The 27,171-nt window shown below is 44.4% G+C and overlaps 1 protein-coding gene across 8 annotated transcripts in view; it reads left to right on the top strand.

The window, feature by feature from the left end:
• Positions 1–27,171, top strand: part of LOC137300003 (supervillin-like) — a 159,761-nt gene that overhangs the window by 89,141 nt on the left and 43,449 nt on the right. For 6 of the 8 annotated variants that reach the window (XM_067969077.1, XM_067969075.1, XM_067969073.1 and 3 more), the window contains 5 exons: positions 1,348–1,416; positions 1,678–1,749; positions 11,024–11,171; positions 18,888–18,983; positions 25,583–25,669. In XM_067969077.1, the coding sequence (XP_067825178.1) occupies positions 1,348–1,416; positions 1,678–1,749; positions 11,024–11,171; positions 18,888–18,983; positions 25,583–25,669 (472 nt within the window). The remainder of the gene's footprint in view (positions 1–1,347; positions 1,417–1,677; positions 1,750–11,023; positions 11,172–18,887; positions 18,984–25,582; positions 25,670–27,171) is intronic. The other 2 variants (XM_067969080.1, XM_067969076.1) reach the window with 1 other exon arrangement.

Below are 27,171 nucleotides of genomic sequence, written 5' to 3'. Positions count from 1 at the left end.
ACCTTCAGATATAAGGCAACAATTAGACTTGCCCATGTTCCATAATGTTTCTTTGAAGAAGATTAAATGTTTTTAAAAGCAGTTTATTTGTTATCTATGACTTCTTTGAAAAGAAGTAAAATAGTAAATAAAAAAACATATGTGACTCCCAGAAACCATCAGCTCATTTTAGATTTTCCTGCCTAAGTTCATCATCTTCAACCAACAGTGGGAGAAAGTCGACATCTGATTTTGTTCAGACAGCCCGCAGTCCCGCTCTCCAGCTGTGCTGACTGGTTCTGAAATCCCACCGACCGTCTGACCTAATGAGCAGTGACAACTTCCAGCCCCAAAGGAAAGAAAACAGGTCTTCTTGTGGAACACGAACAAGCTGACACATGGCCTGAAAGGCTGCCTCTTGGCTTAAAGACTCTGTCAGTTGGCATGTGTACAATCCTTGCTCCTTTAATTTCACGCCCCACGCACTGTCCTGCACGTACTCCAGAACTGGTTCGACTGCTCCTTTTAAGAAAACAAATGACTGAGCGGTGGCTACATTTCTTTCCTCGTGTTTCACATCATCCCGTCTCGACTAAGAAACACTCTGCCTCCCTTTATTGTCCCGTTGAATCATTCTCCTCCTTTCCCTTAGTCCTCTTGCTCTTCTCCCAGCTGAGTGAGTGATGGGTGAATTTGGAGAAAGACTGGGCAGAAACAAAAGTGAGGAGTCCACATTGATTATGTGAGTGACAGAGGGCCAGTGGAGCTGGGATAAGGATAGTCATTGGAAAAAATTTAAAGGGGCTGGAATACATGTTTGGAACTTTTATTTTAAACGTTTAACCCTTCAATCTGTGGGACCGTACCCCTGCGAGAGTCGACGCCTTCAGGAGAGAAAACTGGAGGGGGACAAACCAAAGGTGAAGAATTGCTGCGGCTCCTGAGTTTCACCTTGTAGCTTAGAAATGGGATCAACAGCTGCTCAATACCCTGGGATGTTGGTGATCAGCTGGGATATGTTGAGATATAATTACATTAACAGATGCTCATTGTACAATTAGCAACAAGTTGCTCGTGTCTGTAATTGTCAGGTTGATGTAGTAGTGACTAGTAGTTCTGGTGATCTAAGCTCTAACTATTCATTGCGTTTCTGTTACTTTTATTGAAGTTAAATCTCTGGGCTAACACAAGTTGATACTTGCAGATCTAGATACTGTTGTATAAATATATTTTTGTGCAAGGCTCTTTTTTTATTAGTTAAAGAAATTAAGGAATTGTGTATTTTTGTCGGCATTGCACCTCTCCCCGTGCAGCCCTGTAATATCCTGTTCTAACCTCTCTGCATTCTGTCTCTCCTCGCGCCTGTAGGACCCAGTCTATTCCTCTATCTATTCCCCTGTTATTAGACAGTGCCAGTACACTATGTATTATGACCAGGTGAGCTACTTCCCTATCCGTGGTTCATGCCTGTTCTTACAAACTGAAATACTAAATGCATGCTGCTGTTACCCAGAGTGACATACCAGCACTAACCGTTCTTTGGGCTGTGTTTCAGGCCTGGCCTGAGACTTGTTCTCTCACTTTTCTGTGTGCAGTGGTTCAGTTACAAGGTTATGATTGATCTGATTCATTTTTCACAGCTGCCTCAAGCTCTTCTTTATCATTCTTCTGTCTCTTTCTCTCTTTCTCTTCCCGAAGGAAGCACTTTCTTACGAGGTCAGGGAAGCGACCTTTAATCAGAGTGGCCCTGGGTGTCTGTGGAAACGAAAGGTGACCATTTAACTATTTTCTGTGTCTGGTTTCACTGTATAGGGAACAATTGAAACCTGGGAGTGACTGTTACCCACCCTTCACCTTTACAATTGGGTCCCTGGATAGTGCCTTCAAAAATGGCCCCCATGTCTCACTCTCTGTGTGTTTAAAGTGCCATTTGCCTCCATTATTCTTGAGATTTATTCTCGAGCATATGCGTGCAGTACCCCCCCATTCCGCACATGGGTAATCATATGTGTCGTGATCTTCCAATACATGCAAGAGCACTGGGAATTGATGCGCAGTCAGTTCTGTGCATTTTCACACCTGTGTCATCATGCTGTCTTACACCTCAGCACAAGCACTCTGGCACACTGAAGTGGCTCGGCGTGTTTAGCGAGGCAGAAGGTGAGGCGGTTTTGCCACAGAAGGTTGTAAGACCCGTAGATTTGACAGCATTGGTTCTCCAGAGGTCCTGCCATTGAGGTTCGGGTCCATTGATCCCAGGCGGACAGCGAGTCGGCAGCTGGCAACATATCCATCAGGTAAACCCCATCTTACAGGGCTGTAATCTAATTGAGGGGTCAGAAAAGCACAAACCGTAACAGTGAAACATAACCTCTTCGTAGTGTCATCTGCACCCTGGGTTTGGATTACAAGCTGCACACCAGTGAGACTCAAATCAGAGATTGGGATTCAGGATACGCAGTTTTCCAATGTGTACACTCAGTTGGCAAGGCTTCCTGCTAGAATCATGGTCAAAAATTGCTCCTTACAGCCTTAAAATCACTCGCAGGTACCCAATTCTTTGTTTTTATGTATATACATATATAATATATATACATGATGTATATAAAACATATATACATTATATGTATATGTGTGTATGTTGATCTACATATCTGTAGATGGATATATATATAGATAGCTAGATATATATATTATATGTGTATATATACACATGTATATATGTGCATGGATATGTTGGTGTGAATATATGTGTATATACGTTGGTGTCTCTTTGTGTGTGTGTGTGTGTGTATATAGCGTGTGTGTCCAAGAGTCCGAGAGTTTATACAGGTTGCATAAACTTGGCTTATATTAAGCATAGAAGATTGAGGGGTTTAAAATGTTAAAAGGATTCGATAGGGTAGATAGAGAGAAACTATTTCCTCTGGTGTGGGAATCAAGAACAAGGAGACATAATCTTGAAATTAAACCATTTAGGAGCAAAATCAGGAAGAATTTCTTCACACAAAATGTAGTGGAAATCAACTCTCTTCCCCCAAAAGGCTGTGGATGCTGGGGGACAGTTGGAGCTTTCAAGACTGAGATCGATAGAATTTTATTAGGTAAGGGATATGGAGCTAGGGTGGGTAAATGGAGTTGGGGTACAAATCAGCCATGATCTAATTGAATGTCGGATGAGGCTCGAGGGGCTGAATGGCCTACTTCTGTTCCTAGTCCCTGCCACCAACTGAAGCAATCGGCTTCTGGTTTGGTTAGCCATTTTTCCATCTGTTAAAGGTGAATGGGCAGAAACTCTCAGGACACTGGGCTACTCCCACATTGACCATCACTGCCCCATGTGCCCACCTGTTCTGAAGAGCCGTTGAGACAGGTACAGCCAGGGAGATGGAACATTAAAACAGTTAGGTCACAGTTTGTCTGGGCTATCTGACAAATCCTGTGCGTTTGCTAATCTGTTTGTTTTGAGTACAATAAACCCAGTATAAATGGATTCTGCTGTATCTTTAAGGGGTTTTTTTTGAAATGACAATACCATTTATCACAGCTCTGGGAGCCTCCAGTTGTTTGTTCTATTTTTAGTCTGTGGCCACGATTAGTTCTGGCACTCCCAGTGTGCAAATACGCTCACAGATACATGGGGATTCTCAGAGAGTCTGCACCGTTTCCCACACTTCAGGGTGCCGTTAGGACAGTATGCGTTGTTGATCACTGACTCTGTGAATGTCGTGTAACTGCTGCAGACTCACTCATTGGTTGACTTAATTTTTTTTTAATGATTTTGTTTGTGAATTTGACACTCATCCATAGGAGGGGTGTTGGTGCTGAACTATGGAAATCCTTTCGACTTGTAATGCCCAGTGCTTGAAGAGCAGGTAGAGCATGGGCCCCAATGCTGAAGACTTCTCCTCGGTTGCCCCAACAGTGGCCTAGCTCCAGCCTAAGTAGAGTACCATTGATGTCAATGTTTCACATTTGCCATATTGGCCCATCATTATGGTCTCCCTAAATGATTCCGATTCAGCTGTAACTTATAAGCATTTTTCTGCTAACAACTCATGCCCACCAGGAGCTGAGTGAGACTGCCCCAAACCGATCAAATGTAGGACCCTTAACAGCTAGGGGTGTAGTGGCGGGTATCTGCAGGGATACTCGCTCTTAATTTCCAATGACAAGTGTATGCTGGTTTTGAATTGGGTAGGCCTGTGTTTTAAGCTTGTCATGATATTATTGGTAACAAGGAATTACTTTTTACATGTCATATTGTCAAGAAACGGTAGTAGAACCCAAATGCAGGAACTGAAAGGTGAGTAAGTGGCTGCAGCAGAGAAATATCTATTCAATTAAGATGCCCCTGTAGTAAGGGTTACACACCCTTTGTCCACCAATCTAACCTGGTGTTTGCCATGACCAATGATTGACAGTCCCTGCATCCAATTGTAAAATGAGCTTTCAGTGATGATTTATTCTTTAGCTTGGGCACAATTCAGTCAAAGTAGAGGGCGGTGTGCCCTGCTATCATGCTTGTTTGGTGCTGTTGCAAGCTTTAGAGCAGGGCTGGAATCGAGCGCCACATCTCCTGGACACTTTTAAATTAGATGCTGACAATGGAAACAGTGTAGGGACGGCATGATGCTGCTCCATTAGTTAACAGAGTAAATATTGACACCAGTGTGTCAGCCGATGATTTGAAGATCGGGCAGGACTTTAGAGTCTCCGAACGCATGACGAAAACTACAGCAAAGTCTCCCGAGTACAGCAGGATTATTTCTCCAGCAAAATGCAGTGAGTGGAGGATAGTCACATAATAAAAGTTATGTGTGTAAGATCAATCCCAGTCACGTACAGCAGTGTGAGCTCCAGGCGTGATTGACAGCGGGATATACCCAATCATCTCCATTCTGGCCTGGACTTGTGGTGTCACTATATGCAGCCCATTAAGACCTGCAAAAAGGTGTGTATTGTGGAGGATACCGTAACAACGAGCCCATTCTGGCCCAGAATGCCATCCGCTGCCATCAAATTATAGCCATCAAAAGTGAGTCTGGTACCGAAACTGATCCAGGAGAAGCCAATCAGATGCAGTAAGTTCTTAGTAACACCTTCCAATAGCTGTTAAATTGGACTGGGTGAATTCAAATAAACGTATCTTTTAATTTAAATAAAAAACAGATTCATAGTCAACAAAGATATGGATTTTCCACTCCCGCTCTTCCATTGTATTAACGTAGTCATGTTAGCAATCACAGAAGACATATTACTTTTAAATGCAATCAAATTCTTCTCATTTGTGGAAGAAAATAAAAAAAGTAAATGATTGTGTCATCAGGAACATAGGAATAGGGAGAGGCCGTTCAGCCCCTCGAACCTGCTCCGCCATTCATTTAGATCATGGCTGATCTGTACCTCAACTCCATGTACCAGCCTTTGTTCCATATCCCCTTGATACCCTCACTTAACAAAAATCTATCGATTTCAATTTTGAAATTTTCAATTGACCCAGCCTCGACAGCTTTTTGGGGGAAAGAATTCCACCTTTCCACTACCCTTTGTGTGAAGAAGTGCATCCTGAACAGCCTCGCTCTAATTTTAAGGTTATGCCCTCTTGTTCTGGACCTCCCGACCTGAGGAAATAGTTTCTTTGTACCTATCCTATCATATCCTTTCATCATCTTAAACACCTCAATTAGATCACCCCTTATTCTTCTATATTCATGGGAATACAAGCCTAGTCTATGCAACCTGTCCTCATAATTTAACCCTTTTAGCCCTGGTATCATTCTGTTGAATCTGCACTGCACCCCCTCCAAGACCAATATATCCTTCCTGAGGTGCGGTACCCAGATCAAGATTAAATAGTTAATTGCTGGCAATAAAAGCAGTCAAAGTGAGCAGGGGTAATTCATCCCAAGAGTCTAGTTAAGTTGAGCGATGGAAGGAACATTAATGGAACTGGCAACAGCTCTCCTTAAGTTTATAATTAACTATACGACTGTGTAATGGCTATTTTGAAGTTTTACTCTTTACGAAATATTGTCATTAAGCTTTATCAAACAAAAAAATAAATAACTTACTCTCGTGTCATTAAAATGTTCCCTTCCATATTCTGGTTTACTCCAAAATACTGGAACATACACCAAATGAAGTATCAAAAATGAACATTATCTGAGGACGATGATCCAAACTTCCACCCTCCCCCCTAGGGTTGCCAACTCCGGTTGGACGTATTCCCGGAGGTTTCGTCACATGACCTCCCGTCTCCAAACGCCCCGCCCGGTCAAACAGCCTTTTTCCCCCACCTTGTAACTAATAAAATGATAAAAACACACAATTTGTTTTAATGCCGCTATGGTTTTTCTTCTGGGTTGCTCACAGCAGTATCCAGGAGATTAATCTTTAATAGTTGGAGACTCCAGGACAATCCTGGAGGGTTGGCAACCCTATTTTCCCCATCCCCCCAAAAAAACATGCAATATAACCACTTGGCATTACACTACTGCTTAAGACTGGCTGAGGGGGGAGACTTTGGGGGGGTGATTTTAAAGTAGTAACCCGTTTGTATCAGTGCAATGAACCATTTCGAAGCCCAGGCCTCGTTAGCAGGCCATTGGTCGTCTGCAGGCACCAAGCGGGCACCTGCCGTGGCTGCTCGCTGGTTCTGGGAGCACAGGCGATCAGCCGGCTCCCAGTCCTGTTCCTCTTGGCCCCCACCAAAAAAAACCATTAAAACTCTCCTGGGCCGTTTTGTGAGCGGCCTCCTGCGGCTCCTTTAAGGATCACTGGTTAGGCTGCTCAATGCCTGATGCACCAGGTCGGAGCATGCTCCACCCATTTGTACCTTCAAATTGCAATCAATTGTAGGACGCCGGCATGTATAGTTAAGCAGTTTCCCAACTGTTTCAGGCTATTCGCCCATTTACAGGCCGACCTGAAAATTGCATCAGGTAGGCTTTGGATGTTAATGGGGTAGCTGAGTTGTCTCCTCCACCAGCCGCCACCACCCCACCCCCGAAGGTTTTTCAGTTACTGGCTGCCAGTTTTTCAGGCGGGGAAACAGGCAGCCGACAGTTGAACATTGCCCCCTTATCTCATCATTATGGGCAGAATTTGAACCCAGGTCCAAGGGGTGAAAGTATTGACTCACTGCGCCCCCCCGGTTCCCCAAGTGCGATAGCTTTTGACACCCTGGCTCTTTTGAATGTTAGACGGGGGGAAATAAAAGAGCCAATAGCAGCCTCTTAGAGATGACATGTCCTCCTTACTCTTGCCCCATACCATCATGAAAGGAAAGGACCATCAAGCCTGTCCCACATTCATCCCCCCCCAGTACACAGCCATGTAATCTGCCACCGTGCTAAATGGGATAGATTCAGAACAGATCTAGCAGCTCAAAACTGGGCATCCATGAGGCGTTGTGGGCCATCAGCAACAGCAGGATTGTATTCCAGCACAATCTGTAACCTCATGGCCCGGCATATTCCTCACTCTACCATTACCAACAAGCCAGGGGATCAACCCTGGTTCAATGAGGAGCAGCACCAGGCGTACCTAAAAATGAGGTGCCAACCTGGTGAAGCTATAACTCAGGACTACATGCACCCTAAACAGCGGAAGCAACATGCTGTAGACAGAGCTAAGTGATTCCACAACCAACGGATCAGATCAAAGCTCTGCAGTCCTGCCACATCCAGTCGTGAATGGTGGTGGACAATTAAACAACTAACGGGAGGAGGAGGCTCTGCAAACATCCCCATCCTCAATGATGGCGGAGTTCAGCACGTGAGTGCAAAAGACAAGGCTGAAGCGTTTGTAACCATCTTCAGCCAGAAGTGCCGAGTGGATGATCCATCTCAGCCTCCTCCCAATATCCCCACCATCACGGAAGCCAGTCTTCAGCCAATTCGATTCACTCCACATGATATCAAGAAACGGCTGAGTGCACTGGATACAGCAAAGGCGATGGGCCCCGACAACATCCCAGCTGTAGTGCTGAAGACTTGTGCTCCAGAACTAGCTGCGCCTCTAGCCAAGCTGTTCCAGTACAGCTACAACACTGGCATCTACCCGACAATGTGGAAAATTGCCCAGGTATGTGCTGTCCACAAAAAGCAGGACAAATCCAATCCGGCCAATTACCGCCCCATCAGTCCACTCTCAATCATCAGCAAAGTGATGGAAGGTGTCGTCGACAGTGCTATCAAGCGGCACTTACTCACCAATAACCTGCTCACCGATGCTCAGTTTGGGTTCAAAATCCTGGAACTCCCTTCCTAACAGCACTGTGGGAGAACCTTCACCACACGGACTGCAGCGGTTCAAGAAGGTGGCTCACCACCACCTTCTCAAGGGCAATTAGGGATGGGCAATAAATGTCGGCCTCGCCAGCGACGCCCACATCCCATGAACGAACAAAAAAAAGACAAAAAAAGAACAGAGAAAAACCCAGGGCCAATAAGGCAAAAAGATACTCTGCAAAACACTCAATCAGTCCAGGGGATCATAAATGCTTGTGATGTTTGTCTAATTCATGCAACCGTACTTGCGTGAGCTTGCAGTGTTTAAAGGCAGAAAGTTTGATCGTGAATGAAACTGCTTAACTCACTCCGCGTGGAGGAGAATCATTGTTAAAAGGTTCACCCTGATGTTAAAGGGTAGAGTTTGTTCCCGGGCAAGGTTTGGGCTGCTTTTCCTCTGATATTTTAAACTGACCCGATTGACGTTACTATTGATGAGGAAGAATTGTGTTGGTTTTGGAAACAGTTGAGGTTTCACACAGTTGAGAATGGTCTACCTGTTAATTGCACACTTTTTTCATTCACTTGAGTACACAGTAGACAGGATGTTACCAATACAGTACACAACTGCACCTGCGAACTTTAATTGAGACTCCATACATTGTACATCGTTTGTTTAATAGGAGTGGTCAGACAAAGGAAACTTTCTGATCACAGAATATTCACCTTACTACCTTTATTGTTCCATGGTAGTAAACTGTTAGAGTATATGAAAGATCCTCAGAGGGGTGATGTAGAGACATAAAAAGGATGATGGAATGTGCAAATAGGGTAGGGTGGTGTGTACATGTCAGCCAATGAGTTGGAGGTGGGGCGGGACTTACAGCAAACAATTTACAGCAAACTAAGTTTATTTACTCAGCAAAGCAAACAAAGTCTAGTTACAGAGTCTATTTAAAAAGAGTCTGCAGCAAACAGAGCTCATGGCCGAATCTGCGAAACTTCTCCCAATAAAAGCACGTGATTTCTCCAGCAAACTGCAGTGAGTGGAGGATAGTTACATAATACAAATCATGCAGGTAAAATCAATCCCAGTCAATTGTAAACAATTTTACAACACCAAGTTATAGTCCAGCAATTTTATTTTAAATTCACAAGCTTTCGGAGATTTTCTCCTTCCTCAGGCAAATGTTTCAAGATCTCCTTGAAGCCTACGCATTTATACATATTGAACAATAATACATGGTGTTTACAGACTGCCCCTGCAACTGCCCGTTGCCAAGGCAATCACCGTGTTCAGACAGAGAGGTGTTACCTGCAGAACCTCCGAATACACATTCAACAAAAAAACAAACAGGGAAAAAAAACAGAGAAAAAAAAAACACAGAGAGAGGCAGAAACATCCGGAAGGCAGAGAGAGCCAGCAAATGACCCATTATATTAAAAACAGATAACATTTGTTCGCTGGTGGGGTAACGTGTAGCGTGACATGAACCCAAGATCCCGGTTGAGGCCGTCCTCATGGGTGCGGAACTTGGCTATCAATTTCTGCTCGACGATTTTGCGTTGTCGTGTGTCTCGAAGGCCGCCTTGGAGTACGCTTACCCGAAGGTCGGTGGATGAATGTCCATGACTGCTGAAGTGTTCCCCGACTGGGAGGGAACCCTCCTGTTTGGCGATTGTTGCGCGGTGTCCGTTCATCCGTTGTCGCAGCGTCTGCATGGTCTCGCCAATGTACCATGCTCTGGGGCATCCTTTCCTGCAACGTATGAGGTAGACAACGTTGGCTGAGTCACAGGAGTATGAACCATGCACCTGGTGGGTGGTGTCATCTCGTGTGATGGTGGTATCTGTGTCGATGATCTGGCATGTCTTGCAGAGGTTACCGTGGCAGGGTTGTGTGGCGTCGTGGACGCTGTTCTCTTGAAAGCTAGGTAGTTTGCTGCGAACGATGGTCTGTTTGAGGTTGGGTGGCTGTTTAAAGGCGAGTAGTGGAGGTGTGGGGATGGCCATAGCGAGGTGTTTGTCCTCATTGATGACATGTTGAAGGCTGCGGAGAACATGGCGTAGTTTCTCCGCTCCGGGGAAGTACTGGACGACAAAGGGTACTCTGTTGGTTGCGTCCCGTGTTAGTCTCCTGAGGAGGTCTATGCGATTTTTTGCTGTGGCCCGTCGGAACTGTCGATCGATGAGTCGAGCGTCATATCCCGTTCTTACTAGGGCGTCTTTCAGCGTCTGTAGGTGTCCATCGCGTTCCTCCTCGTCTGAGCAGACCCTGTGTATTCGCAGGGCCTGTCCATAGGGGATGGCCTCTTTGACGTGGCCATCCCAGTCACTTAGAGCAGTGCGGACTCCAGGTGTGATTGACGGGGGAATTACCCAATCATCTCCATTCTGGCCGGGAGTGGTGATGTCATTATATGCAGCCAGTGTACATATGCAATGGAAGCTATATTATGGTGCGTACATACACAGTGACCCAAAGACCACAATTTGAGAGGGTCTGTACCCTGTGAAGTGAGAGCTTCTCGCCTGTGAGTACAGTGTACCAGGAGGAACTGGGCTTACTAGAGTGACACCTGGACTCAAAGGCCCATTCACTGCTAACCAGAATCACTTATGTATGCATGACATAGCTTTTCCAGTGTGTCCTGATTCCAAAATCTCCACTACACTGCGACTGACATTCCCAGTGCTCGTAGCAGCTACTTCCTACGCAGGTGAATTGCTCCCACACCCATGATTCTAGACAACCCCTTGTTTTCTATATTTAAAAAAAAACACTGTCAAAATATTTTTTTCTCTGTCAGAGAGCAGCAACTGACATTGGGGGAAAGATATCACTCGAGGAACGAAAGCAGCTGATCTGTGAGAGGGAGGAGCAGTGGAAAATGAAAGGCAAAGGTGCATTCAATGACTCCACGCAGTTCACAGTGGCCGCACGCATGGCGAAAAAAGGTCAGCTCCGAATTTCTCCATCTCAGAGTGTTTATTGATCAGAAGACTAACACTTGCCAACTCAAAGATTTTTATTACAAATAAACAGAAAAGTAGAGGGAACGGTCTCATTTTCTAGCTGCTGGAACGTGCCTCCAAATGTGCTACGGTGTATTTTCAAATCTCTCTCTTTCCTTCCATTTAGGTTTTAGCCCTCACCCCTCCATGGAGAGTGCCTACCCTCGTTGAAGGGGCACATGGGCAACTTGCCTCTGAGCCCCTACTAGTACCACCCCTGAAGTGGCCACCCCAAGGTGCTCAAGGGTGATCTAACCTCCGTCTACTTTCGGATGAGACGTTAAACTGAGGTCTGCCCTCTCAGGTGGACGTAAAAGATCCCACTGGCACTATTTGAAGAAGAGCAGGGGAGTTCTCCCATGGCCAATATTTATCCCTCCACCAACATCACTAAAACAGATTTTCTGGTCACTATTTGTGGGAGTTTGCTGTGCGCAAATTGGCTGCCGCGTTTCCTACATTACAACAGTGATTACACTTCAAAAGTACTTCAATGGGTGTAAAGGGTTTTGGGACATCCTGAGGTCGTGAAAGATGCTGTATAAATGCAAATTCTTTCTTTTGTTTCTCTCAGTGCTGCCTACAAAGGAGAGAGAGCTCCTGACATGGTGCCCTGTCAGTCTTCTCATGGACGATGGGTTCACTCTGGTTGGACTACAATTAGCTGTGTGATCTTCCTTATTTGATCTTGCACTGTAAAGCCAAAACACAGCTGGAGACCCGAACTCTCTCGGCTGTGCTTCTGTGCCACCTTAACATTCTTGCATTGATGTTGGGCAGCACTCCCTTTGAGAACTGTGGGGGTGGCAACTCTGTTGTCTCTTACTGTGCAGAGATAGCTCACCTTTACTCTGTGCCTCCAGTCAACTAGTGTTTCAAATTCAAGCGGAATCACCTTTCCATGTATAACTGACCCCTTTCTCTACCCTGAAACTAGCTGTTTTTCAGGCAATTAGCTGAGCCAAACAGACCAGAAGGTCCAGATCTGATCTCTGGTCAGTCCGTACATAGTTAGCTGTTCTCAGTCAGGGTAGAAATTATGGGGAGAAAGAAGGAGAAGGAGGGAGGTATTGATATAGCGGCTTTCATGACCTCAGGACATCCCAAAGCACTTTACACCCACTGAAGTACTTTTGAAGTGTAGTCACTGTTGTAATGTAAGAAACAAGCTCAACACTCTGGCCAGAATTCCCGCTGCTGATTGTTTTCTAATGGCCTCTGCTGGAAAGTATGCATGTGTGGACTTTTGATTGCAGACGAGATCAGGCTCGGTTGTAATGCTCTCCACGATTGAATAAGTTGACGATATGCCTTGGCTGGGTTCAAACATGAAGAATGGTCCTTTTGCGGAGGGCTGTTTGCGTCTGTGGAATCTGTATCCCAGCAGGACTCAATGGCCGGGGACTTCCTCTTTTTGACACCCAGCCCATGATTTTTCGCCCATTCATTTAGTGAGCGGAATAATTGCAGGCTGGCAGTTACAGAAGTGGAAAACCCCAGCCAGCAAGCTCAGGAGGTAGGGGAGGGAAAAGTAACCAGTATCATTGATTGAGATATGGAAACCAGTCTCAGCAGGGTTCTGGGAACAGGGGAAGAATGAAATGTTTCTAGTTCAGAGGGCAGAATATTTTTTATTCATTCTCAGGATGTGGGGATCACTGGCAAGGCCAGCATTTATTACCCATCACTAGTTACCCTTGAGAAGGTGGTGATGGGCCACCCAATTTGATTGACATTTCAGATGGCAGTTAAGAGTCAACAGTGTAGACCAAACCAGGTAAGGACAACAAGTTTCCTTCCCTAAAGGGCATTAGTGAACCAGTTGGGTGTTTACAATAATCTGATAGCTTTCGTGATTACTTTTACTGATACCAGCTTTTTATTTCCCAATTCTTTATTTATAATATCCCACGGTGGGATTTGAACTCTCATTCCCTGGATTATTAGTGCAAATCCTGTGGATTATAAGTCCAGTAACATAACCACTACACTACCATACCTTATGGCAGATGTGGTCACTGAGACAGTGGTATATGTTACTGCATATTCCTTTGTTTCCAAGCCTGGTTACGTGTTCAGCCAGACAGTAACGTCCCTGACTGAACTTCTTCCAGTTTAAAACCCCCCTCATTTCTTATGTCAGTCCACTTTGGTTTAGCTTCATTTGAGAAGATCCACACACTTATTTAAATAAAATTCACTTTAATTTATTGTTGATGACCTTTTTAGGTAAAATCTGAAATGCTTTGATAACCAATATAAGACATGTACTGTATTAACTTGCATATACATCACACTTACAAAGCAAAAAAAAAAATTTTTAAACAGGGGACGCGATCTATCAGTGAGTTAATAAAGTTTGGGGTGCGGCCTGTATGCCCAACAATACGGTAAATATACCACATTTGCCTACGCAGCAAGAGTGACTGCATTTCAGAAATAATTCATTGATTATAAAGTGATTTGGACTATCCTGAGGATGTGAGAAGATCTATATCAATGCAAGTCCATTTTTCTTTTTATCTCTTTTCCTTTCATTTATTCATAACATTATATAAAAGATATTAATATAGTCACTGTTTGCTCTCAGGTAAGTTAATGCATTTTGGGAAATGATCACATTCCTAGCCTTCAGATCGGCCTCTGTGCTGTGATGATATTTGTTGATTAAATGTCATTGATTTGTGTATTTTTAGCTGTTTAAGTTTGTTAGCTACAATGCTGTTAAGTCTTTTTAGAAGAAAATCAGTAGTTTCAAAGGGTAAAGTACAATTTAAGTCCAAGAGATTAAACAATGGCAGGATCAGGGGTCAGGGCTCCCACACGCTGAGGTGGAATGGCCAAGGTTCAATCTATGCTGCAATTCTAATTAGGGGAGTTCCAATCCCAACTCAGCCTCTTAGTAGCTGGCTAAAGACCAGCACAAGTAGGATTGTCCACTTATCCCCTTAGGAATGATGTTTCGTGAATCAAACAGTAACTTGGGCAATAAAAGGGCTTGGGAAAGCCCTTTTGCAGTGCTTGTGTTTTTGTGATTGCCTGTTCATCTGCAGCTGGATTGATCTTGTAACCACTGGTCCCTGAAAGCCTAGACTTGCGTGGGTACAGGAAGTAAACCAGATGGTTGAAACCACAGGAGCACAGCTCACGCACCCACTTTGAACACTCCAGACAGCTCAAATGACCACTTTGTGTAAGTCACCACAGGCTAGAAATTGGTTCATGCCGGCCCAGCGCGGACTGCACTTCAGGGCAGCCCAGTTTTGTAAAGGGGGCCTTAAACAGGCGTTAGACCCCCCTATTTGCATACGCAAAGGTCCTGACGCCTTTTTCAGGCACAGGCCCTGGACGCCTCTTTTTCTGCCTATGCCAATATGGCGGGCGGCGCACTTCCGGCGTGGAACGCACGCACGCCGCTTGCCATATTGGATTCTTTGGCACCCGTTCTATGCCTGTAAAATGGGCACGACATCAACCAAATTCTAGGCCCAGATCTGCAAGTTCACAAAAGAGGAGGACGATGCAGAGATTGTAGTTAAGGAGGAGTGTGAAATATTGGATGGGATAAACATAGTGAGAGAGGAAGTATTAAGGGGTTTAGCATCTTTGAAAGTAGATAAATCACCAGGCCCAGATGAAATGTATTCCAGGCTGCTAAGAGAAGCGAGGGAGGAAATAGCAGAGGCTCTGACCATCATTTTCCAATCCTCCCTGGCTACAGGTATGGTGCCGGAGGATTGGAGGACTGCCAATGTTGTACCGTTGTTTAAAAAGGGAGAAAGAGATAGACTGAGTAATTATAGGCCAGTTAGTCTAACCTCGGTGGCGGGCAAATTATTGGAATTGATTCTGAGGGACAGCATAAATCGTCAATAAGAAAATTATGGGTTGATCAAGGACAGTCAGCATGGATTTGTTAAGGGAAGGTTGTGTCTGACTAACTTGATTGAATTTTTTGAGCAGGTAACAAGGAGGGTCGATAAGGGTAACATGTTTGGTGTAGTGTACATGGATTTTAGCATAGCTTTTGACAAGGTCCCACATGGCAGACTGGTCAAAAAAGTGAAAGCCCATGGGATCCAAGAGAAAGTGGCTAGTTGGATCCAAAATTGGCTCAGTGGCAGGAAGCAAAGGGTAATGGTTGATGGGTGTTTTTGCGACTGGAAGGCTGTTTTCAATGGGGTGCGGCAAGGCTCAATATTAGGTCCCTTGCTTTTTGTGGTATGTATTAATGATTTGGACTTGATTGTGGGGGGCTTGATCAAGAAGTTTGCAAATGATACAAAAATTGGCCGTGTGGTTGATAGTGAGGAGGAAAGCTGTAGACTGCAGGAAGATGTCAATGGACTGGTCAGGTGGGCAGAAAAGTGGCAAATGGAATTCAATCCATAGAAGTGTGAGGTAATGCATTTGGGGAGGGCAAAGAAGACAAGGGAGTACATAATAAATGGGAGGATACTGAGAGGTGTAGAGGAACAAAGGGACCTTGGAGTGCATGTCCACAGATCACTGAAGGTAGCAGGACAGGTAGATAAGGTGGTTAAAAAGGCATACTGGATACTTTCCTTTATTAGTCGAGGCATATAAGAGCAGGGAGATTATTCTGGAACTGTATAAAACATTGGTTAGGCCACAGCTTGAGTACTGCATACAGTTCTGGTCGCCACATTACAGGAAAGATGTGATTGCAGAGGAAATTTACGAGGATGTTGTCAGGGCTGGAGAATTTTAGCTATGACAAAAGATTGGATAGGCTGGGGTTGTTTTCTTTGGAACAGGAGGCTGAGGGAAGATTTAATTGAGGTAAATAAAATTCTGACGGGACTAGATAGAGTGGATAGGGGGGAACTATTTCCCTCAGCAGAGGGGTCAGTGATCAGGCTGCATAGATTTAAAGCAATTGATAGAAGGATTAGATGGGAGCTGAGGAGAATTTTTTTCAGCCAGAGGGTGGTGGTGGTCTGGAACTCACTGCCCGAAAGGATGTTAGAGGCAGAAACCCTCAACTCATTTAAAAAGTACTTGGATGTGCACTTGAAGTGCCGTGAGCTACAGGGCTATGGACCAAGTGCTGGAAAGTGGGATTAAGCTGAATAGCTCTTTTTCGGCCGGCACGGACACGATGGGCCGAATGACCTCCTTCTGTGCCGTAACTTTCTATGATTTTATTCAGAGAGTCTCTGTTTTTTGGGTTGCAAACAATTAACCTTTGAATTGTATTGAAAGCTGGCTGTCAAAATGGGTCAGATTAACCTGACATGCAACATAACTTGATGGAAACGCAGTCCCCTCGAGCGACAGTTGCAGGTACAGTGCGAGAAACATTACAGATCTCAAGACTGATTGTGACTGTTACCGTCATGATTGCTTTTGGCGCAGTGGGACTGAATAATTAAAATGTCTATTTCCCACTGTCGAATTTGTTGACAGAATTTTAAGCTCCTCTATTAACTTTCCTGATCTTTATTTGAAATGCATCACAGCCTGATCTGTACACACCAGGAATGTCTCCAGCATGATCGCTGGCCTCTGCTGAGTTGTCTGATCTAATTTGGAGTGGAAATGAAAGCAAGGACATCAACATCAACTTTCATTTATATAGCACTTTTAATGTAGTAAAATGTCCCAAGGCGCTTCACAGGAGCATTAGGAACATAGGAACATAGGAACGGGAGTAGGTCATTCAGCCCCTCGTGCCTGCTCCGCCATTTGATAAGATCATGGCTGATCTGTGATCTAACTCCATATACCTGCCTTTGGCCCATATGCCTTAATACCTTTGGTTGCCAAAAAGCTATCTATCTCAGATTTAAATTTAGCAATTGAGCTAGTATCAATTGCCGTTTGCGGAAGAGAGTTCCAAACTTCTACCACCCTTTGTGTGTAGAAATGTTTTCTAATCTCGCTCCTGAAAGGTCTGGCTCTAATTTTTAGACTGTGTCCCCTACTCCTAAAATCCCCAACCAGCGGAACTAGTTTCTCCCTATCCACCCTATCTGTTCCCCTTAATATCTTATAAGATCACCCCTTAATCTTCGAAACTCTAGAGAATACAACCCCAATTTGTGTAATCTCTCCTCGTAACTTAACCCTTGAAGTCCGGCTATCATTCTAGTAAACCTACGCTGCACTCCCTCCAAGGCCAAAATGTCCTTCTGAAGGTGCGGTGCCCAGAACTGCTCACAGTACTCCAGGTGCGGTCTAATCAGGGTTTTGTATAGCTGCAGCATAACTTCTGCCCCCTTGTACTCTAGTCCTGTAGATATAAAGGCCAGCATTCCATTGATAATTGATTATTTTCTGCACTTGTTCATGACACTTCAATGATCTATGTACCTGTACCCCTAGGTCCCTTTGGACATCCACTGTTTTTAACTTTTTACAATTTAGAAAGCATTATCAGACAAAATTTGACACCGAGCCACATAAGGAGATATTAGGACAGGTGAGGTAGGTCAAAGCAGTACAATTAGCTTTTACTATCCCCCAGCTAGGGAAGGGGAATAAATCCACCCCTATTCCTAACTGTCAAAAAACGGGCCCTGCCATGTGTGTGTGAGGAAAGGGTTAAGCTCGGCTATGATTGACCACAAATCTTCTCACATTCAGGTCCAGGCTAATGCAGGCTGCTGAGGTGAAGTACCAGAGGAAAGCCAGTGTCTGCGGGATCCGTACCGCAGTATGGGTCATGGAACCATGCAGCACAGAAGGAGGCCATTGGGCCCATCGTGCCTGTGCCGGATCTTTGAAAGAGCTATCCGAATAGCCCCACTGCCCTACTCTTTCCCCATTAGCCCTGCATAGGACGCCCCATAGAGGGCATGTTTAGGAGAAGGGGAGCAAATTGGGGGCAAAATAAATGCGAAGCAAAAAACTTGTATAAGAATTTGGTTAGAAGCGAAAAAAAAAGTACTTTAATACAGGACTTCAACAGGGTGCAACTGTAGTAAAAATAGACACCTTGCAGGAATGTAGATTAAATTTGCGTTTTATGCTGTTGTGTGAAGAAAACCATCTGGTAGATGACCATCATGTATCGTGTGTGTGGTGTTGGGGAAACGGTGAGAGGGGGAGCGTCCTTTTTAGACTTGGGATGAATTTACATCAATAAGTTCAAGTCTAGCCTAGAAATCTCAACCAGTCCCAGTGTGTTTGGTTTGGTTGGGGCCAGGTTCAGGTTTGGAACAGAATGGAATTCTCTGTTCTGTGAGAAATCTGAACCCAGACCAACAAAACACTTGGGAGAAAGTGCAAAGTTTAACCTGGGGGGAGGGTTGTTAGGGGGAGAGAGGGAGAGAGAGGTCCATTGGGGGTTCCAGGAGTCACTGGATAGTGAGCGAGCATGGGAACAGTGGCCGATTTCTTTATGCTGTTCCTAGCCCAGGAGAACTGAGGCTATTTGTAGGACTCCCAACTATTGCTCCTGCCGAGATCAGTTAACTCAACACAGACCACAGATTGAACTTGGGGGCCTTCTGGTCTGTATGGCTCAGTCACAATCGCGCTAATAGGGAGGGGGAAACATTACCACTTTTTAAATCTTGGCTTAAAGTGGTACTGGGATTTGGAGTCATTTTAAACTGACATCAATCTATCATTATCATGCTGTATTTAGGAAGATTTTATAATTAATCTGAATCCCGTTTTAATGAATTACAGGGTTAGTGTCTACGATTACAGGAAATAGTGATGATGGAGTTATTCCCTTCAAGAAAGTTGCCACGGCAACAAGTACACCGACCAAACCTCGGGAAGGTGAGTGAAGCTTTTTAATGTTTGAAATTTTGACTGAATTGAATCAGTTCCAGACACTAATTTTTTTAAAATTTGGGTTTAAAATAAACATCCCAAGCTTGTTCAGTCACTCACATATGTAAGGGCGTGTTATCTGGGGAAGAGTAACAAGTCTCAACACCATCGCTGAAACATCCAGGAAACGGATTCACATTATTGCTGGAATAAAGAAGCCATAAAGTAAAATACCTGAAGATGGGTGTTTTCATATCTTCACACTCTTCCCTTGGAGAACAGTGCAAAGTAGTGGAAGGATTTGCAGGGTGATTAGTCCTATACAGCGGGAGGGTTTTATGGGCTCCCACAGCCCAAGTATCCCGCCGAATGTCAACCTAGAATTCAGAGCCAGAGCTCCAGTCTCCACTTCCTGGGACTATCTGGAATGGGGTTTGAACCCTGCACCTTCTGACTCACGGATGGGAATGCTACCACTAAACCAAATACCTGGGGACTATCAAACTTTAATAGGTGTGTAAATTTGTACAGTTTATTGCACACCAGCACAGTCAGGTAACCTTCATATATTCATCCATTTGTCCACCTAATCATTCTGGTTAGGATTCATTTGTTTGATTGAGATTAAGGGATGAGAATAAGATAAACACAATGAAGACATGGGATACCGCTCTTAATCCCATTCATTGCTCACTCACAAATTTGCCTCTCGTGAATTGTCAATTTAGCCCAGGCACAGGAAATAATTCCAGTCCCACAGATCTTCATTTGTATGCTCTATATTCCTGCTTCCCAAGGTTTTACTTAACCTGTTTCAATTTATTATTTTGTAATCCCCACAGTCCACAGATTTTAAAAAAATAGTTTCACAAGGGGTCAGAATGGGGATAGTATCAGACAGAAATACATTACATGTAAACCTGTCCAGTCTGCACCATCACCCCTGCATCCATATTTGCTGGTACTTGTGCTAGTTAAAGGATGGCAGAGGGGGGAAGAGTTGCCAACTCTGGTCAGGTTTATTCCTGGAGGTTTCATCACATGTATGGTTGCTAAATTTGCTGATGACACAAAGGTAGGTGGGAAAGTAAGTTGTGAAGAGGACACTTGGGGGTGATTTTAGGAGGCAAATGCGGGCTCCGAAAATCGCGCAAATCCCGTTCAGGTTCGGAAGCCGGCTCCAACCCGTCGACTTCCGAGTTTCCCAGGGATCCACCTGAGTGCGGGCGGGCGACCCGAAACTGGAAGTCCCGATGATAGTTAAAGAGCCAAATGTACCTCATTGAGGTGCTTAAGGCACTTTATCTGTGACAGAGTAAGGGATTAGAAAGATTTTTAACTTACCTGGGCGGCTTGCTCACCACTTCTGATTCACACCTGGGGAAACCAGGGCCGAATCAGGGAACAAGAAACTAAATAAATTAAATTAAAAAACATGCAATGAAGTGAGAACACTAAATGCGCCTACCTTTGAAACCTGCTCCGATGTCCAATGTCTCCCGCTCCGATGATACCTCGATCCTCCCGTCCCGATCTCCCTACGATCTCCACCCCACCCACCTCGTCTTCCAGTCCAGCGCCGGATGATGTCTGGCTCTCTCTCTTTCCCACCCCCCACCTCGCATTGCAGCTCCTGATGGCAGCCAGCCTGTCAATCAGAATGGCTGCCGGGCGCGAAACCCGGAAAGGACGTTAACCATTATCAATCAAAGTGCGATCGCGTCGGCAATGGTAAGTTTGGTTCATTTAGGTTTGCCACGTGCAGAACTCTGAGGTACAGAGGGATCTGGGGGGGTGGGGGGGAGAATTGGAAAGGGGCCATTTTTGGGTGTAGGTAGCGTGATGTGCTATCACCCCGTGCCCAATGACCCCTGTGCAGGCAGGACGCAAGTTTCGACCCACCCGAGGACTCACCTGCAATCAGCGTTCCATTCCAGGCCTTGCACATGGAATCAATGCAATTCGCACTTTGCACCACTAGGGGGAGCTCAATCTCTTAAAGGGAGGATGTTTCTTAGAAATCTCTTAAAGGTAGCTGGTACCTGTTATTTGCTGAAAATAACAGTCCACTGAATGCATGGAGTCTGAACGGAGATCAGACATCGCACACATAAAACACAGATGCAGAGCCCATCCCTATGTTTACACACTGATGAGTTATGTTAAAACATTGAATAAAAGTTGCACACTATTAAATCCCACATCCTCCAATCTGCACTCCAGACCTCACCAATCTGCTGATCTGAGTTTGCAGCAGGCCTGTGAGAGTGCATGCACCAAGGTTATCCGCTGATGCACTAGAGACCTTGATGCAAGAGGTGGACACAGGAGGGACATCCTATATCTGAGGTGGAGGGGGTTGGGTGGGGGGGCAAGAGGCCCACCAGATATATATCCAAAAGGCAGTGGGGACAGTGGGAGATGAAGTCAATGTCAGGCGCACAGCATCATGAACATAGATGCAGTGCAGGAAGAAGTTCAATGCTTTACATGCGTGGTCAAGGTGAATGAGGTCAACTGTCAAGTGGCATCTCCTACCAACTGCACCACTAGCCGCATCCACTGCACCACACCCCCCATCACCCACATACCAACAAACTCTTTCCATCAGTACTCAACTCTTCCAACCAAATGGTTCCTCTCACCCTTACACATTACCACTGTTGCAAGCCACCCACCCACAACTCACAGGCCACACACACTGGCAGCTATTCAACCGTGACAGGCACTTTACCCTGACACACATCTCGCTTTCTTGCAGGAGAAGGTGGTGCATATCAGGAGGCAGCAAGTGGCTGTGGCATTTAGCCCCTCGAGCCTGTTCCGCCATTCAGTGAGATCATGGTGGGACCTGTGACCTCACTCCATATACCCGCTTTAGCCCCATATCCCTTAATATCCTTGGTTCACAGAAATCTATTAATCTCAGACTTAATATTCACAACTGAGCTAGCATCAACTGCTGTTTGCAGAAGAGCATTCCAAACGTCTCTGACCCATTGCGTGTAGAAGCATTTCCTAACTCCACTCCTGCACGTCCTGGCTCTAAATATTAGGCTATGTCCCCGCATCTTAGTATTGCAGTTTAGGAGACCTCCAAAAACAGTTGTAAATGTCTGAGCAGCCAGAAGCAATGATCCAGCCACTAACCTGTGAATCCTGCATGGTCCCTTTAAATAGCGCTGGTTGGGGGTCCTCCAGGCACTTTAAGACATGTTCAGATGGTCGGGGTTAAGACTGTGCATTGAGTTGAGCGTTAAATCCCAAAATGGTGTCTATCACTTTAAGTTAGCGTTGCACACTGATTGAAGCAATTTTCTCCCTACCCTACATGATTCCAGTGTTCGTTATCTGTGCCTACGCTAACTCCTGTATCAAGATGGTGTCCGGCGCACGTCACACTAGAAACGTGCGTGCGCATCCAAGACGCCATCTTGGATGTCAGAGAGGCCATGCAGCGCCGAAACAACGCGCGCTACACGGCCCAATTTAGTGCCCTGGATGTCCTAGTACATGAATCACAAAAAGTTAGTATGCAGGTACAGCAAGTGATTGGGAAGGCAAATGGAATGTTGTCATTTATTGCAAGGGGAATGGAATATAAAAGTAGAGATGTTTTGCTACAGTTGTACAGGGCATTGGTGAGACCACATCTAGAATACTGTGTGCAGTTTTGGTCTCCTTATTTAAGAAAGGACATAATTGCTTTGGAGGCAGTTCAGAGAAGGTTCACTTGATTGATTTCTGGGATGAGGGGATTATTTTATGAGGAAAGGTTGGACAAGTTGGGCCTGTATACATTGGAGTTTAGAAGAATGAGAGGTGATCTTATTGAAACATATAAGATCCTGAGGGGACTTGAAGGGGTAGATGCTGAGGGGATGTTTCCCCTTGTGGGAGAGACTAGAACTAGGAGCCACAGTTTAAAAATAAGGGGTCTCCCATTTAAGACGGAGATGAGGAGAATTTTTTTCTCTCAGAGGGTCGTGAGTCTGTGGAACTCCCTTCCCCAGAGAGCAGTGGAGGCAGGGTCACTGAATATTTTTAAGGCTGAGTTAGATAGATTCCTGATTAACAAAGGAGTCAAAGGTTATAGTAGGTAGACGGGAAAGTAGGATTGAGGTCACAATCAGATCAGCCATGATCTTATCAAATGGCAGAGCAGGCTCGAGGGGCCGAATGGCCTACTCCAGCACTTAATTCATATGTTCGAATGTTCTTATGACCTACCGTCTCCAACCACCCTGCCCAGTCAAATAGTCTTTTTTCTCCATCTCCAATACTTTTATAAGTAATCAACGAAAATGTTCAAAAGTTTTGTTTTTTAAAACCACACAATTTTTTTTAATGCCCCTATGATTTTTCTCCCTGGTTGCTCGGAGCAGTGTCTAGGAGATTAATGTTTAATTCCTCGAGATGCCAGAACAATCCCTAAGTGGGGGTGGACATGGCAGACAGATCCAACTGGAACCCAGTCCATTTGTCCTGGATACAAACACAGTTTGCTTGAGTGTTGGGACTTGAGGGAATATCAGACCAGTGTGGTTATAATAAAATATTCATGAACATTATGACAGAGTGGTGAGGCAATACATTGACGTGATTTCCTGTGGTTTGCTAGCTGCTTAATCACCAGCGATGACCATAATTTCCTGTATTGCTATAATTGTTCAATTACTCCTGATCACATCATTTCCTGTGGCATGCCACTTGCTTCATCACCAGTGATGATGCCACTTCCTGTGATGTGATGGTTGCGATGAAATAAATTCAGGAACTATAGGACACATTCGCAGCTATAGAATAAATTTTAACATTTAAAATACTGTTTAGGAAACAAAGGATCCAAGATTGCATGCAGCTAATTAGGCCATATAATTTTTTTTATGCCACCATGTGACCCAGAATACTTGGTACCAGTGGACGAATCTTTCCCAGTCCCATATCAAAGAAAGCAAATAACTATAGTTTTGATTTAATATTTTTGTGAAAAAATGGTATGTCAGGATGTATGTAATATTTTCATTACCCATCATGATTTAGGAGTTTATGCCTTTACTGAAATATTATAGTGAGCTCAACAAAAGGACTCAAATTCTGTCAAGAATCTACTGACAGATAAAATATACCATCACAAGAGTTCCAGAGTTTCACACAATCTGTTCCCTCCCCCTCCCCGGGTTCTTTTTGATGAATTAATAATTGGGATATAACCAATGTGTCTCTTTTTTTAATGATTGAGATGTCTTGAGGAAAGGCCACAGCCAGTGTGCAGGATAGCATAGGAATAGGAGTAGGCCATTCAGCCCCTCAAGCCTGTTCTGCCATTCAATTAGATCATGGCTGAAGTGTATCTTAACTCAATCTAGCCACCTTGGTTCTGTAAACCTTAATAGCCTTGCCTACCACAGAAGGCTGTGGAGGCCAAGTCACTGAATATATTTAAGAGGGAGATAGATAGGTTTCTAAACACAGAAGGCATCAAGGGGTATGGGGAGAGAGCGGGAATACGGTATGGAGATAGAGGATCAGCCATGATCATATTGAATGGTGGAGCAGGTTCGAAGGGCCGAATGGCCTACTCCTGCTCCTATTTTCTATGTTTCTATGTTTCTAACAAAAATCTATCGATTTCTGTTTTGAAATTTTCGATTGACCCAGCCTCAACAGCTTTGTCGGGGGCGGGGAGAGTTCCAGATTTCCACTACCCTTTGTGTGAAGAAGTGCAGTTCAGCAGCAAGGTGGAAAAGTGGAGAGAGGATCTGGGAAATCAAGAAATAATGATTTGAAGATGCTTGGATTTTACAGGCCCGTAGATTGTAAGAGGAAGGGAAGACTGAGGGAGGTGAGGAGTCCTACAGTATTGGGGGGTTAAATTCAGGAGCGTCCATTTTTGGGTGTCTCCTCCCCGCGCAGCATTACTCAAATGTGTTCCTCCTAAGGCCATTTTAGGGCCTTAGGAAGTCCAATAGTGCCTGAAAAATGAGCACTATGCTGCCCAATTGGACCCCCTTGATGTCCTGAGTGTGACACAAAGCGATGAGTCTTGATTTCATAGGATAGATGTAGGGGTGGGGAGAACTTTTAGGATAGTTTGTTTGGTGCTTAGGAGGAACAATTACACAAAGGAGCACTGGTAAATAACTATTATATAAAAATATGGTATATTTTCTGACCAGTGCAGTTCTAATATGTCTTCATACTAAATCCCTGTGCACAGTTTTTTTAAAACATACCCTTGACCACTTACTGTTTTAATTCACTTGACCAGGACAAGCTGTACCTCTGTTTATAAAACTGAAATCAGGTAGGGGGCAAAAGAATTATAACGTTTTTTTAAATACGTGGGGATGTAAGATTGTTTAATAATTAAAACATTCAATTTTTATACATAACCAAAAAACAACGCTCCAACTGCAAGCATTACCTGTACAGTGTCCCCATCAGGTGATAATCAGACGTCCAAGGTCTAAAGTAATACTCTTGCATCAAAATACAACTTTATTTTGTTAGATTCTGGAAATGTAGTTATGCCCTATTTTGATGTATGATTCTTCTTTCTAATGATCCATTGGCTGTTGCAAACCCTCCAATCTTTGTTTCAGAGATTACAAGTCGGCCTGACATACCTCTGGAGAGTGATACTACACTGGATAACCTGGAGACCTTCCTTAATAAATTGCACACTAAAAGTAAGGCTGCAACCCGTTATGTTGATAATTGAGTCGTTGCTCCGTCTGCAGTCTCTCAGGGACGCCAAATATCTAATGAATAATTAACTATTAATGGACAACCACCTGTACTGAAGTAGTGACCTGAGCTAGCCTCCGCTCTAGTGTAGTATCACAGTGTCCATTATTACTGTTCAGGTATGGTTTATGGTAGTGTTTTAGGCACCTGTTGTCAAGAATTGTTGCTTTGGGCTCCAACAGAGCACAGAACTCTCCATTGTTATTGGCATGGCAGAGGAGCGATTGGCTAAGACCCAGTCATGCGTTTGAATGCCTGGTAAGATTATCCTTGGTTGGGTTTGAATAGGAACCTTCATTCAATTGGAGTGCTATTGCTGTACTTTCAAACAGTGTCATTGAATACACACTGACCAGCACAGTCTGGTGATGGTTCCCTATCCAAAGGCCCAATTTTAATTGTGGCTCAAATTAAGTGATTGGTTTGCCAACGTAACATCAGTCACCACACTCTAGAAATAATTTGCTGTGTGGAGTGTTTGAGATGTTTTAATATGATAAAGCTTTATATAAGTACAAGCATCTCTTAACTGCCTTCAGTTTCTGGATCCCATTCAAACCATGTTGAGATATAGGCTAATTAAAGGATTGTGAGTGATGATTGGAGTCAGACGCCAAGTTTTACTTGTTTGTACGACGTAGAGCAAATTTTTCCTTACTGCACTGCACTCTGTGTACATTATATTCTTTCCCATCAATTCTGTGAAGTAAAACCTACTTAATACCTGGTTCCATTCCCTTCATGGCAGTGGAATCTTCATTAATTATCTGCATGGAGCTCATGGATCAATGTTCACCTGTACGTCCTGCTGTTACTAGTTTCTCACTTTCTCTTCTGGATGCTCTCTTCTGGAAACTTGTAAATGTGCAAAGAAGGAAGGGGTTCAGCAGAATTGGAAATAAAAGGCCTGTAGCAGCAACAACAACAACAACTTGCATTTATATAACACCTTTAATGTAGTAGAACATCCCAAGGTGCTTCACAGGAGAGTTATCACCGAGCCACATAAAGAGATATTAGGACAGGTGACCAAAAGCTTGATCAAAGAGGTAGGTTTTAAGGAGCGTTTTAAAGGAGGAGAGAGAGGTGGAGAGACAGAGGGGTTTAGGAAGGGAATTCCAGAGCTTAGGGCCTAGGCAGCTGAAGGCACGGCCAATGGTGGGACGATGGAAATCGGGGATGTGCAAGAGGCACAATTGGAAGAGCGCACAGTTCTGAGGGTCGTAGGGCTGCAGGAGGTTAGAGAGATAGGGAGGGGCGAGTTCATGGAGGGATTTAAACACAAAGTACCATGTTAAAACATTGGCCAAGTTTTGCTGTGTTAAGTTCACTATTCCATATGCGCATGTTTCTTTAAAAAAAAATCCTAAGGCCCCTGTTCCACAGACACCAATAGCCCTCTGATACCTCACCCACGTGGCCACGTTTCAGTGAAGCCCGGATT

This window comes from Heptranchias perlo, chromosome 30, assembly GCF_035084215.1.
Source record: "Heptranchias perlo isolate sHepPer1 chromosome 30, sHepPer1.hap1, whole genome shotgun sequence".
Taxonomy (NCBI): domain Eukaryota; kingdom Metazoa; phylum Chordata; class Chondrichthyes; order Hexanchiformes; family Hexanchidae; genus Heptranchias; species Heptranchias perlo.
Note: the sequence above shows the minus strand (reverse complement) of the source record. Positions and strands in the feature narration are given on the sequence as shown.